The sequence below is a fragment of the Harpegnathos saltator genome, unplaced genomic scaffold (assembly GCF_003227715.2).
Source record: "Harpegnathos saltator strain DR-91 unplaced genomic scaffold, Hsal_v8.6 scaffold128, whole genome shotgun sequence".
NCBI classification, from domain to species: Eukaryota; Metazoa; Arthropoda; class Insecta; order Hymenoptera; family Formicidae; genus Harpegnathos; species Harpegnathos saltator.
This window is the reverse complement of record NW_020229904.1, coordinates 1,297,919-1,313,501: the sequence shown is the minus strand read 5'-3', so window position 1 is coordinate 1,313,501 and position 15,583 is coordinate 1,297,919. Positions and strand designations below refer to the sequence as shown.

The 15,583-nt window shown below is 45.1% G+C and overlaps 1 protein-coding gene across 1 annotated transcript in view; it reads right to left on the bottom strand.

The window, feature by feature from the left end:
• Positions 1-15,583, bottom strand: part of LOC105185450 (chromatin modification-related protein eaf-1) — a 482,264-nt gene that overhangs the window by 291,174 nt on the left and 175,507 nt on the right. Inside the window, exon 3 of the mRNA XM_025307813.1 lies at positions 3,089-3,148. Coding sequence (XP_025163598.1) covers positions 3,089-3,148 — 60 coding nt within the window. The remainder of the gene's footprint in view (positions 1-3,088; positions 3,149-15,583) is intronic.

Below are 15,583 nucleotides of genomic sequence, written 5' to 3'. Positions count from 1 at the left end.
CTAGTGGGACCGCCATGTTCGCGAGCGCGGCGTTTCTCTCCATCCACGCGCTCGCGCGATGATAAAACGCCGACGCGCGCCGCTTACGAATCGTTCGGTAAGCGCGCTAAAAATTACACTCGCGCTCCCCCCCCCCTCTCTCTCTCTCTCTCATAACTTACGGCAGATTTATACCGCTCGCCCCGGCCGGGATGTGCACCAACGCATACATACATACACACACACACACGTGCGCGCGACATATATCGGCCCGGCCGCCACCGAATACAATTGGCATATACATTAATACAGGTGCATTAACAGAGGCTGCGATTAATTACCCGCCTGCGACGTGCCGCTACGCGGTGCAAAGTATCCCCCGCGCGCTAATAAATTGAGTTTGTGCGACAACGCCGGGAGGATGGGAGAGTCGGTAGGATGCAGGAGGAGGAGGAGGAGGAGGAGGAGAAGGACGCGCAATTAAATAGCGGGTGCGAAATAGCGGGGTCGCCCATGTTACTTCGCCAGGCGCGTCGCGCCGCGCATCGCACGCTCGCGCGATTCTTTTGAAGCGCGCGTACGCGACATTTTTTTCTCACGTCGCCCGGCGTCGCGACGCCGTGCGATAATACGGCGCGGTGAAGCCCGTGGTCGTGTCTCGCTGGGTCCGACTGAAATCGCTCGCTAAGCGTATCGCGGCTGTGAGTAATCGCGATGCGTGAGAACGTGTGGATTTTTCCAGGCGATCCGGCGACGCCGACGCGCGGAATCCGCGCGCGAGTAAAGTCGCTCCGACGATTACATCCCGTTCAAAGTAATCCCGAGGCTGAGCTGCGACTCTCTTGGAAGTGTGTTTGTGTGAGAGAAAATTGATCTCTTTATCGAGTAGAGCAAAAAGGAACGTGAATTCAGGACAAGCGGAATTATCTAAATTTTAGAGGATTTTATTCTTGGCGTATATGGCCTGAAGAGGATTCCTCTAAGATTAAGAGGAAAATATTAGAAAACAGGAAAATATTATAAACACATTATTCTTAAAGTTGGAAGGATTATATATTGTATGTATAACGCAAATCTTATTGATTTTAATACAAATTTCCTCTTATACACGGATTATTTAATCTTTTTCTTAAGAGGATTATTATTTATTCTTACTGTGCTTTATTCTTACTGGTTATACTGAAATGGATTGAATACTGAATATTGGAAATAGTTAATTTGAAAAAATTATTATAATGCATATAGCGAAAAGTAATATATATATATATATATATATACACACAGATGTACTTCCGGATTCAGTTCTACAATAAGTAGACACGAATGAAATACGATTGTCACAACAAATAAATTTTCAATCAGTTCTCAATCAGAGGAAATCCTTCTGAAATAAGAGGAAAACAGTTGGAATAATATCTAATAAATTTCAGATGAATGGTTCACTTTAATCGCTTTATCGAAAGAGGAATCCTCTTTCCGTAACAGGCTTCCCTTAGAATATGGGAGACTATGGGAAAAATTATTTTACAAATAGAATACTTTCTTTCTGGGTGAGTTACTCGAGATTAGCGCAGTTAATTAGCTCAATTTTTACATTCCCCAGCCCCTAATTCCCGGCCGTGGCCTTTCGACGAAAGGATAATGTTAATATTGATTCGGGAGCCCCCTCCAAAGGGACGGAGCAGGTTAGGGTCCTTTGAGCAAGAATACTCGCGAAATAATGACGAGTTAGTAGCGCCTCCGGCCGACGCAGCCTCGCATCAGCTCGTCGGCCGAAAAACACATCGGGTTGAGGTCTGCCTGACTAACGGAAGCGATCGCGGGCGTGCGGCCCGCGATCATCAGGCGTCAATAATTCGCGCAGCGAATGTGAATGGAGTAGCCCAGAGAGCTCGCTGTAATTAATTCCGCGATATAACCGGCGGCTGCGGCGGCGGCGGCGGCGGCGCGCGCGTTTTCGTTGCCGACACACTCAAGGATTGTTATCTACAGCGGAACGGCGCTCCTCCGCCGCGGGCCACCGTATACACCATTCATACTTGAGCAGGGCATTATGTGAGCCGCTTATTTCGAATGCGGTGTAAGTCCAGCTCTGAAACATTTAGGCGTTTCAATAAGGGCTTCAAGCCGCCGACGCGCAGGGGATAAATCCTCGTGGCCGCAGCCGCGAGGATTGAGCCGCTGCCGCTTGTTTCGAAAATCACTTTAAATTCCGCAGTCTCGTCGCCGGCCTAGACTTAATTGGCCTAATTGATAATACGGCATCGGCTACGTATACACAGCGGTCGGCTGTACAATAGCGAATCGGAATCTCCGTATTCGGCACCATCGCCCGCGGCCAGTTTAATTATCATGAATACACAGCTAATAAGCATGTCCGTCGACTGTTATTTATCCTGAAATTATTACCGTTTCGCGGGAACGTTAATTACACGTGGCGCACGAGTCACTAATACGAATTCCGCCGCATTCGCGTCCGCGCGGCCAAAGGCGCGAGATATCGCGACATCCAAGATGCCGGATCCCGGCGCGGATCGCGAAGGGCGACGGTGATAATCGCGGAATCGCGGTAAAACTTTTAAACAGAGAATTTCGGGCTGTTTAAGTTAAGCATTCTCGGCGCGCGGCGGTGTAGTTATGCACGCTCATTATGCATGATTCCGCGATTACGAGGGATGGCCGGGCGCGAGCGGAAAAGGGAAAGTTTGCGGGATTTAGTGCATTAGCGCCCCCCCCCCTCGGCCGCGCGGCGCGACGGGGCGGGAGGGCGAGCGCCCTGACGGATAAGGGCGAACGGAGCACTTGGTAGCGCTGTTACTTTTAATTAAAGCAGCCAGCTCCGCTCTATTTCGGGGCGTTTAGCGGAGCGGAGCGCGGCGACTTAGCAGCAATTTTTACTCATTAAGGTGCCCCGGAAGGATCCCCGGGGTGATGTAGCATGAAAAGATGAAAATCCCTCTCGGGGGCGGCCAGACGTGGCCAGACGCACCGGGGGTGAGACGAGAGGGACGCGCAGTTGGCCCCGTTAGACGGAGCCATCGGGAATCGCTCTTCGCCCCGACACGATAATAAGAAAGATTAGAAACAGATCCGCCGAGTAGACACTCACCTTTCGGCTGTTCCCGTCCTTGGGGTTCAGGTCCGAGGCCACCGTCCCGAAAATGGTTGGCTGAAACGGAAATGGTAGAACTCGTTGATGATTTTATTCTCGTGTCGTCGGTGGCTGCTTGAGACTTGTCTCACACGCGGGGTGCTCAGATCACTTTTTTATTGCCAGCTCGCGGCTGGCAAGCCGAAATATTCGGATCCATTCGGATATCTCAATTCGGACCTGAGTGCCTCATTTGAGACAAGTTTCAAGTGACGGATATTAATATACACTACTAAAAATTATGGTTTCAAAAAATTTGCGCTGAAAATTGCTCAACTTTGAACAAGGATTACTCGGTGACAAATGGTTGTAAGACGATGGTTTTTTTTGTTCAAATTAAAGGTTGAAGTCTCAAGATGCTTTCGGTTGATTTTAGATCCAATTCATTCCTACAGCGTGCGATCTCATAATTCGACGGCATGTTTTTGATTTAAAAATTTGCAACAAATTTTGACAAAATGCACAGGCTTGGGTAATTTTTTTTTGCGAGATTTTCATTCGCGGGCAATGAAAGTTTGATTTTTCCCCTTTCATTAAAAAAGAAATTCAAGTCTCTGCGATTTTTTGTCGCGATTTTACAGCATTTTAAAGAAACCCGTACATTTTCCTTATTGAAGGTAGGATTTGTAGGAAATCACTACCAACTTTGGCATTACCTAATGGGGTACCGAATTTTTGCATTAAGTGTAAAACAAGGTAGTTCATGGTAGTGTTTTATGATGAAGAAACATGCATCCATTGTCTCAGGCTCAATGAGCACTAATTATTGCGAAAGCTTATAAGCGAAAGCTTCTCGCAATAAGGTACGTGGCGAGGCGACTCGGTATTAACCAATCCGCGGTTTCGTGAATTTGCTTACATTTCCGGGTAATTTACAACCACGAGAGGGACAGGCAAGACAACAGATGACAACTCCACGAGAAGATCCCCCGGAGTCGGCAGTGTGACAATGCTAAACATTATTGAACATAGTTACGCAAACCCTACTTCCAGTAACGAAAATATAAGGGTTTCTTCAAAACGCTGCAAAATCGTGAAAAAAAAAATTATAGAAACTTGAACTTTTTTCAAATTAAAGGGGAGGAATCAAATTTTCATTTGCCGTAAATAGAATTTTCGAAAAAAAAAAATTATCCAAGCCCGTGCGTTTTGTCAAAGTTTGCAAATTCTTAAATCAGAAACATGCCATTGGATTATGGGATCGCGCACTGTAGAAATGAAATCAACCGAAGGTATGTTAAAGTTGAGACCTCAACCTATAATTTAAAAAAATATCACCATTTCACGACCATTTGTCGTTGAGTAATCATTGTTCAAAGTTGAGCAATATTCAGCGCATATTTTTTGACGCCATAATTTTTTTGAGTAGTGTAGATCTGAGACGCGTATACGAGTATATATAATTATCGTTGTTGCAAATTTGTCTCATGAGAGATATTCAGATTTAGAGTTAGATGTGTGAGTCCTTCGATCGAATCGCGACTGTAGATGTGATGTCGCATGATCCAAATGGAAAATTCAAACGGGGCTCTACATTTAAATCTGAACACTTCCCGTGAGACAGGCAACGACCGAGAGCCGGATTTAATATTTGAAGTCGTCCAAGCTGAACTTCAAACGAATCGCTACGAAGCATCTGAAGATCAACTTGAGATTACTTTAAATATAAGATTCGCCCGTGAATTCCGATCTTGCAGCTTAAATTGGGAGAAGTATCGCTCGCGCTGGGTATTCGTCGATTACTTGAATAACGAGTAGCGAAATACTCGAGACTTTAATTCCAGAGTACGAAAACTTCCGGCAAAGTTAGGCGCTAAGTCCGGGGCAGATGGGCATAGAGGATAGATGGTCAATTGCTATAATTTTGTTAATATACGAGTATGTTAGGTGTCAGCGCTGATCGGTCAATTGTGAGTTGGATGTACCACGAGTACGTGTGTCCCTTCCTGATACACAAAAACACTGTTATTGTGAGCAAAGAAAATGTTTTATGTTTCTATTGACCTCGAACATGTTTCACACGTCGGAAAAATACCATGCGAATACGGTTTATTTTGAATTACAACATTAGACCTGGACTTAAACGATTAAAAAACGATTAAAAATCGTATATACACCTGCATTGATAGAAAAATATAGTTGAATTAACTATAATCTCACTATATTTTATAGTTCATTTTGGCGTCAACCATACTTTTATAGTTTGTGGAACCTACAAAATATAGTAGAATAAACACAAATATATAGTCAATGATTGTCTTAAATAATTGCGTTTAGTTACTTTTACCACATATATGGTAATTTCTCATTCACAAATATAGTGAGATTTAATATTCATATAGTTACATCTGTCATCATTTGGCAAATATTCTGGTAATATTGACTATACAAAAAAGTTATTTTACCTACCATTTTATATTTGTATCCATAATAATATATAATGATTTTAGTTTAACTTACTATAATTCTTAATGAAAATATTATATAGTTGGTTATACTATGCCTATATCGTAATTATTACCGATATTATGGTAATACTTACTATATGATATTTCAGACTATAATTTAGTTACTATATCACTATAGTTCCAAATATCATATACTTTTCTCTAAGTGTGACCATCTATCCCCTTCACAGAACATTTTTAATATCTCGTTATTATTGGCGTCCCATGAATTTTTTCTCATAGAAATTCTTCTGTACCTTAAACATTATCTTCTACTGAGTGTGTTCAATGTGTTATTGATCATTTATTGCAATAATACAGACGTGTTTTTTCCAATTAAAAAGACCATACACTGAGAGAAAAGTATATGATATTTGGAACTATAATGATATAGTAACTAAATTATAGTCCGAAATATCATATTTATAGTAAGCATTACCATAATATCGGTAATAATTACGATATAGGCATAGTATAACCAACCATATAATATTTTTACTAAGAATTATAGTAAGTTAAACTAAAATTATTGTATGGATACAAATATAAAATGGTAGGTAAAGTAACTCTTTCATATAGTCAATATTATCTGAATATTTGCTAAATGATGACAGATGTAACTATATGAATATTAAATCTCACTATACTTGTGAATGAGAAATTACCGTAAATGTGGCAAAAGTAACTAAACGCAATTATTTCAGACAATCATTGACTATATATTTGTGTTTATTCTACTATATTTTGCAGGTTCCACGAACTATAAAAATATGGTTGACGCCAAAATGAACTATAGTGAGATTATAGTTGATTCAACTATATTTTTCTATCAGTGTACTCATCTATCCCGGATTCTTTACTACCCTACATTAACAAACAAATGCGCACGTAATCGACTCGGTGGTCGAATCAAGATCGTTCACGCCGCGATCTCAGTTGGTACTTTTTCCGCTTCTCGTCGTCTCTGCGAGCATCTCGTTTACAAATGCCTCATTTATGCCAGATTTCAATCGCGCTCGCGACGAGCGGTCGCAAGGTCGGTTAACTGTCCGAAAGTGACGTCGCGCGGGAAAGTGTCGAGGCGTGGTGCGCGTAAAACTACGAGTTACAAAATGTCGCCGTAAAATCACGGCGTCTCGTAAATTCCAGGACGACGTCTCGTTCGTCCTGGTAGTTGCAGCCCGGCCGAGAGGCGGGATGTCGCATCGGTCGCGGCGTCTAAGCGCGGAATAAACGCGAAATAACGGGCAAACGTGACGCTGCGTGCGTATTGCAATCACGATTAAGCCGGATACATGCACATGCACACAAGCGCCGGACTAGACTCTCCTTTAATCCCGCGGCTTTATACACACGTCTGCGTCGAGCGGCGCGCGTAAATTATCCTTCGCGCTGCCGAGTGCCGCCGCGAGCTCCTCGACAATTCGACGATGTTGCTCCCTTTCTTCCCGGCGACTCACGTCTGATCGACGTTTGCTCGCACTCGTCCATGTTTCGCGTGAAAACACGATGCGATCGATCGCCACACGCGGCGCGGCGGTATTGCATTCTTACCGTGTCCCGCGCGAGCGAAAAGCCCGGGATTGCCGATGATGACAATGTTAATTTCCCGAAAATGATATCATACACACATCACGTCGCGATTACCCGCGCGAGAGCCGCTCGCGCGCGCTCTCTCTCTCTCTCTCTCTCTCTCGCGTCGCGAATCATCTCGCAACGATGATTTCAGTTAAATTATTACATCCGAGCCCATTAGACGATTTACGTATTTAACGCGTCAGGTGTTTTACACGATTACCGTTTGCAAATTTTACCATCGAGCGGAGGCGCCCGCGACGACGCCCCACCTGCGGCGGCTGTTATCCGATACTCTCGCTTAATTTCAGATCGGCCCGGGCGACGGTCAATATTTTATGAGGCTTAATGAAAACCGTCAACGCGACGACAGCGCTGATAAATAAAGCGGGTTTTTACACCCGACCGGCGATACGGGTGGCCATTCTCCGCGTGGAGTTTTAATGCATCGCCCGTCGTCGCAACGAAATGAAATCGCTCACACGAGACGACGCTCCGCCGTTTCTTCATGTACGTGTGCGCAAGCCGGACGCGTACACAGCGTGTATTTGCGGGTTACGACGACACGATAAAGAGAGAAATACACCGTACAGCTCACCGCCGGCCGACCGCCGGCCGGCAGCATTCTCCGGCGGCTTACATCGATTTGCGCTCGCGGCAATAAACGGAATTTATTTATTGCGAGATAATCGTTCGCGCGAATTCGTTCCGTACGTCCGCGTTTTTAATGTCGCGGGCGTACATCATGACGAAAGATAATTGCCAGCTCGGCGGTATAAATAGAGCGAATCGCTGCTAGGCGGTACGAACAAGTCGCCGTGAATTTCTACTGCGATCACTCCAAGATGGCTTCTCGTCGTTTCCTGCTGCTCGCGCTCTTCGCGATCGCCGCTCATCTTATCGCTCCAAGTACACTGATAGAAAAATATAGTTGAATCAACTATAATCTCACTATAGTTCATTTTGGCGTCAACCATATTTTTATAGTTCGTGGAACCTGCAAAATATAGTAGAATAAACACAAATATATAGTCAATGATTGTCTGAAATAATTGCGTTTAGTTACTTTTGCCACATTTACGGTAATTTCTCATTCACAAGTATAGTGAGATTTAATATTCATATAGTTACATCTGTCATCATTTAGCAAATATTCAGATAATATTGACTATATGAAAGAGTTACTTTACCTACCATTTTATATTTGTATCCATACAATAATTTTAGTTTAACTTACTATAATTCTTAGTAAAAATATTATATGCTTGGTTATACTATGCCCCTATATCGTAATTATTACCGATATTATGGTAATGCTTACTATAAATATGATATTTCGGACTATAATTTAATTACTATATCATTATAGTTCCAAATATCATATACTTTTCTCTCAGTGTAGCGTATCATTCCCGAGGTCCTGTCGTCCCGCGACAGTCTTCCTCCCGTTGTCCCGTCTCCTTTTTTGCTTCTTTTTTTTTCTCACCAAGTGTGTCACTTTCGAACGATTTTAATTTATTTAAATCGCTCATTTTGTGCGTGAGCTGGTAAGAATAATATCTCCTCGTGTTTCAGCAGTGCATGGCGCGGAGTTTGTCAGATCTGCGAGTTCGCACAATCGCGAGATCAACCTTGTCGGGCACGGGATTTTGAACGACGGTGAGTCCAACAAAGATACTCGCGCGTTAATTTATACCGGGCGATTATTTCCGGGGATTGCGCGGGATTATGCCATACACAAACACACACGTATCATCCCGAGTAGAAAAATTAATAGGTTCTGGCAAGGGCCTGATTATTTTTCTCTAACATTAATCGGCTCCAAGTAGGGATAGAAGGCCTTATAAGGCAATATTTTAACAGAGCCTTATAAGGAAATATTTTCATCATTGCTTGAGTAAAAATATTCATTCTTTCCATTCCGAGAAATATAGACCGTAATTTCTTTATTTCTTTATAACCTTGTTAGTGTATAACAAAAATTTTTTATTTTAAAAAGATTTTACAAAAAAATATAACATTCTTCACACATAAAAATCCTGCTATTGTTTTTATTAAAAATTCTTTTGACTGCATTTCACAACGAAGACGATACTGGAAAAATTCTTGGAAAAGTAGGTAACAAAATTAATAAAATTTTTCTTTGCGTTATAATTAAAAAATCTTTAAGAGAAGCAGATAGAGCGCACCTACAATAACAACAATACTAAACTATGACAATTATATTATACGCTGCAGATCTTATTAATTTTCTATAACAAAATGATTTTGTTTCAACAAATTGATTTTGTGTCCTTAAAAGATCCCTTCTAAAGTCCTTATCAGTTTTCCCTATCAAAGCCTTATTTATTAAATCTAAAGTACTCCTGATGAATCCTTCTAAAGCTCTCATTAGTTTTCCTTATCAAAGCCTTATTTCGTAAAATCTAAGGTATCCCTAAAAGAGCATCCCGAGGCCTGATGTGGTAATAATGAGACATCCCTTTTTAGGGCATCCTATTTTCAGGGCCTTATCAGGGCCTTATGTTTCATAAGGATAATCCTAACAATTTCTGCTCGGGACTGTACACACGCGTTTATTCGCAACTACCTGCTTTGCGTCGGATCGCCGCGAATAAAACGCAACCGCTTTTTAAAACTCCACAAAGTGCATTATTGCGTGTAATATTTACAAGGTGCGGTTGTTGTTCAATTTCAGTGAGAACCGGCAATCTATGGAAGATTGAACTCACGATGCTAAAGGATGAAGAAGACGCAGGTATACATTCAAAATTAATTACACGGCTCGCCCCTTTGTAATTCGCCCCAAGAGAGACGGAGGAAAGTTGGATTATAAAGGGGCCTGTGCAAAAGGGAGAGATGAAGGGCGTCGCTCGAAAGAATGAAGAAAGGGGATGCCGTTAGTTCCGCAAAATTTAAATAACGCGAAAAGTGCGCTTATTAACGGTCAAGTTGGACGACGAGGCAGGGGCGCTTCAAACAGCCCGCGCGAGAGATAACGCGAGAGCGTTTGAAGCTCGGCAATTCCCCCCGATTGTTTCGAGCGCTGTCCAGAGTTGTTCGTGCGGAGCGTAGACTCGATTCGCGCCTTTACGGATACTTTACCAAGCCTCAATGCAAAGTTACGAAATGAGAGTGTTGGAGTGTAAAGTTTGCATTTCGCCTGGAGACCAAGTCCTCCGCGCTCAGGCACACATTTGTCCCATCGCAACACAAATATTTGACTACTTCCCGCATAGAAAGACCCACAAGCTGCTGGACAGATCAGCGCCGTGTAGACCGAACTATCGCGTCGTCTAACTATCGCGCGTACGGACGATTTCTCTTGGAGAAATTCCTCGAAAAAAGAAAAAAATAGGACTACGCCATCTACGCCTGATCTACGTCTGATAGAGGAAGAGCGGAGCTCTCCCGGGGGCTCGGCTGATCCAGCAGTACCTTCGTCTCGCGTGGGAGAGCGTCCAAAAATTTGTGTCGCGATCGGACGAACATTGGAGGGAACTCTCGAGATTAATCTTGAACGGGAATCGAGGCTACGTCGCACTTGAAGGATTTTGTCTCGGCGACCAAAAATGTTTAATACGTGGAATGCCCGCAGATGACGCTGTAGGCCACTACAATGGAATACGCCGTTACAGGCCTTCTCCTCGCGGTTAGTAAAATGTTTTTTTTTCCTCCAGCAATGAAGCAGCGATTTGACTGGCGGCGTGTTTTCCAGTCCGTTCGAACGCCGCGCCGTACAGTCTTATTTTTTATTCTTGATTCTACTCAGTGTTCATCGTCACTTTGGACCGAGCCGCTCGGGCTTTCCTCGCTTACATTGTCGGCAGAATCGCATAACGTAAAACGTTGCTTTCACTCGCTTTGAAAGCGCAGGGCCGCTAATCATCCACCGCGTACGCTTTCTTAATCTTTCTCGTTCCCGACGATCGACGAAGGCCTCGCCGCCCCTGCGTGTCTTTAATTTACCCAGGCCGCCCCCAATCGGTGTCATTAAAATGAAATTCAATTTAAATTTGCAGGCTTCCCTGCGACGCGGGGATAGAAAGTTTAGCCCCGCAAAATCGAGTGTCAGCGACAGCCAGCAGCAGAAACTTCCGATATCTCGCTAAAAAAATCGAGCCGGTAAAATTGCTCGGCGATCCCCACGCGCAGGCAACTTTTTCCCGTCGATTATAGTAAGCAATCAAACGGAACTGTGCGACAGCTTACTCTCTCTCTCTCTCTCTCTCTCTCTCTCTCTCTCTCTCTCTCTTTCTCTCGACCGGCTAAATTTACTTGGAAACACTCGACGCGAGTTTCCACCGCGCTCTCTCTCTCTCTCTCTCTCTCTCTCTCTCTCTCTCTCTCTCTCTCTCTCTCTCTCTCTCTCTCTCTCCCTCTCCCTCTCTCTCTCTCTCTCTCTCTCTCTCTCCTTCGCTCTTTTCTCCCTCTATCGAACTTTCGCGGGCAATCATTTGCACGGGTCGGATTGCGTCGCTCCACAGCTGAATATGATTCGAGAATGCTGTACACTGTGTAGAATGAAGAATAAAGTTTGGCTTCGACATTACTTCGTGTTCCTCATTTCTTCCGGCGAGCGGCGAGTACTCGTCCGCTCGCGCGCGAGACACCTCACTACTCATCATCGCGTCGTTTAAATCGCTCGTTTTCAATCGCTTCCTTGTCTCCCTCTCAAACTGCACCCCCTCGCTCATGATAACGAAGTACTCCTGCTCATCTACTCCTGCTTGTTTTTATCGCTACGAAACTACAGTCGCAACGTAAAGCGATCGATACGCGAAGAACGTAGACTGAATACCGCCGGAGTCGAAGAAACGCTCGCGAGCAGGGGGGATGCTTCTTCGTGGACGTCGTAAAGTTTCACACATTTATTTCACGCAGTGACCTGTAGGTGTCGGCTATCTGGTTGGTGGCAGAGACTCGACGGCGAGTCGAGCCTCGAGGAGATCTCCTTAAAGCGCCGGCTCCGTCAGCTGATCGTCGAGATGCAGAAGGTGATCGCGAAAATCAAGATGATCGAATTCAGCGATGGATCGCACAGTCGAGTCTATAAAAACCGACTCAAGAAAATTGTTATCGACACGAGGAAGGACAAGGTCGAGATCGAGAAGCTGATATCGAGAGACAAGAAACGGAATCGTGACAAGCATAAGCTCGCATCGTACGCCGGTTATCCGGGGAATACTCCTGAAGGTCAAAAGGCATCGTCCGACGGCGAGGAGGATACGCGAAGGGGTGGCTCGGACTTTGCGGAGTCGTTCGTGGATTCGTTAGAATTCGGGCACCAAGCAAAAAGCTACACAGTGGATTCTAATGCCGGCGTAACCGCCGGTGCAAACCGCCATCGGGCCGGTAATGCTCGCTTAAGGGGAAACGAAGGCGCTTTTACGGGCAAGTCGAAGAACCAGATCCGTCCGGTCGAAGCGCTGAAGGAGACCGAGAGACGGAGCGATTGTTATTTCAGAGCAAACGCGCGTCCGCTGAGACTCGGAGAGCGAGCGGAAAATAGGCGGCAGATCGATGCGAACGTAAACACGAATCTAAATATCAATAGTCTTAATTATAAATTGGCCGGCGGCGACCGTGGCGGCAGGACGGAGAGACGCGTGGAGGATGCCGAGGTGGGAAAGAAAAATGACACGTCGACGAAATCGCTCGACGAGGAGGTGTCGCCCGACGACGCATTCAGCGTCTCGACGCGAGACGAATTGCGAACGATAAAGGACACGAATGCGACCGAGAGATCGGACGACGAGGAGATGGAGAAAGCGTCCGCGGACGAAACTTTGTATAATTCATGGAGCGGCCGCGACGGCGAGCATCATCGGTGCATCGAGGGGGCCTGCAAGGGCCGGCAAAAGTCCGCGGGAGAGGCGAAGGGAGGAGCCGGCATTAGTCCACATACTGATGTGAATTCGGGCTTATTAACTCCAAACTCATACGGGACTCCGGCTGGCGCCGCTAAAAAATCTCGAGAGATTTCCCCGGAGGATACCGAAGAGAAAGATCAATCTGATACGGAGGAGGAGGAGGAAGAAGACGAAGAAAACGAAGAAGAAGAAGAAGATTATCGCAGTTCCGCAAATCTTTCGTCCTCGAGCGTAGATTCAACGGAAGGGCAAGAGACCTCGACGAAGGATAATTGTATCAGTCGGCTGATAAATCCCGACGCTTCGATCGCCGAGAAGAACAACAAGGACGACCTGAAGCCAGGACGGCGGGGTCGGCCAAGGGTCGAGCAGAAGCGGCAAAATATCACACACAACCGCGACAAGAGTCATAACGTTAAGTACAATCGCAGCAGCAATTACGACGAGAAAATCGCGAAATTAGACTCAGGAGCGGCGAAAGGTGGCGAGGAAGCCACGACGGCCGGTCGACGCGAGACAAAAGGAGCGATCCGAGGAACCGACTCTGAGACGACGACGACGATCGCGAGCAGAGTTGCCGCGGGAACGAAGCGCGACGGCAATCGAGAGGAAGCAGCCGACGAGTGCGCCGACGACGACACCTGCGAATCCTCCGGTGACGCAGGATCGTCGTCAGCGGCGGAAGCGGAGAGGCCTCGGCGGTGGCGCTCGTCGAGCGCCGAGGACTCCGACGAGGACTTCAATGAGGACTCCAACGTGAACTCGAACGTGAACGCAAATTTGAACAGGCTGATCAAGCCGTGGCGTTAACGGAGGAGGAAAGCCAGACACGCAGCTCGCGTTTCGCAGCGGCGTTCCCAGGTTGTCCGCGACGCATCGATTCGCGCAAACAAGGAGCGTATCGGAGCTAAAGCAACCGATCGAAGACCCGCGAGAGGCAGCCGAACAGCGAAGCGGACGGAGAGCCAGCTCGAGCGGGAGCCCGCGCGACGGCTCGAATCTCTCGACGTTCATTAATGGACGAACAATATGATCCTCTGTAATACCGTCGGCCAATAAAGTTTGCGCTTCAGCATGACAGATGACGCATCGCTCGTCCGATTTATTCAGTCTCCGCCGCGCCGCGCCGATACGTCGTATATTTCACGGTTTTGCCAAATATCGCCTTCCAAACTCGCACTGATAGAAAGATATAGTTGAATCAACTATAATCTCACTATATTTTACAGTTCATTTTCGCGTCAATCATATTTTTATAGTTCGTGGAACCTGCAAAATATAGTAGAATAAACACAAATATATAGTCAACGGTTGTCTGAAATAATTGTTTAGTTACTTTTACCATATATATAAGGTGATTTCTCATTCACAAATATAGTGAGATTTAATATTCATATGGTTACATGGTTATGTCACCATTTAGCAAATATTCTGGTAATATTGACTATACAAAAGAGTTACTTTACCTACCATTTTATTTGTATCCATACAATAATTTTAGCTCAACTTACTATAATTCTCAGTAAAAATACTATATGATTGGTTAAACTATGCCTATGAAGGTAGTCCCAGAAGTACCCGACCTAACAAAGAAAACATTCGGGAAAAAAATTTGGGAAAAAATATCTTTATTTCTCTACATAGTCTCCTTTTAGCTCAATACACTTTTCCCAGCGATGTTCAATAGCTTCGATACCCTGTTTATATTGGGAATCTCCTCAAGAAGCTCCTCAAAATAGCCATCAACCGCAGACTCCACCTCTTCATTGTTGGCAAATCTTTTACCACCGAGCCATTTTTTCAAGTTTGGAAACAGAAAATAATCCGAGGGAGCTAGATCTGGCGAATAGGGTGCGTGAGGAAGCAATTCGAACGTTAACTCATTGATGTTGGCCATCGCGATAACGGATGTGTGAACTGGTGCATTGTCTTGATGAAACAAAACTTTCTTTTTCGCCAAATGCGGCCGTTTTTTCTTGATTTCATCACTCAAACGCTGCAATAAGTTCGCATAATACTCGCCGTTGATTGTTTTTCCTTTCTGAAGAAAATCAATGAAAATTATCCCAAAAAACGCGCATCCCAAAAAACTGACGCCATGACCTTGCCTGCAGATGGAACTGCCTTCGCCTTCTTTGGAGCCGATTCTCCCCTTTCAGTCCATTGTTTTGACTGTTCCTTCGTCTCAGGTGTGAAGTGATGGACCCATGTTTCTTCATCCATGGTTATGAATCGACGCAAAAACTCGGCTTTATTGCTGCGAAACTTCGGCAAACACTCGATTGAAACATCCTCACGACGCTGTTTTTCTTCCAATCGGCGGCCACCCATCTTGCGCGCAGCTTTCTCATGTCCAAATTTTCAGTCAATATGCGATGTACAGCACTTTTTGAAACGCCTACCATGTCTGCTGACTCGCGCACTTTCAGTCGCGACGGTCATCCAATACCATTTTGTGGATTTTCTTCACCATTTCTGGCGTGGTCATCTTATTTCCGGTCATCCACTGCGATGTTCGTCCACGGCCTCTCGTTTAAACTCTGCCACCCAATATTTTA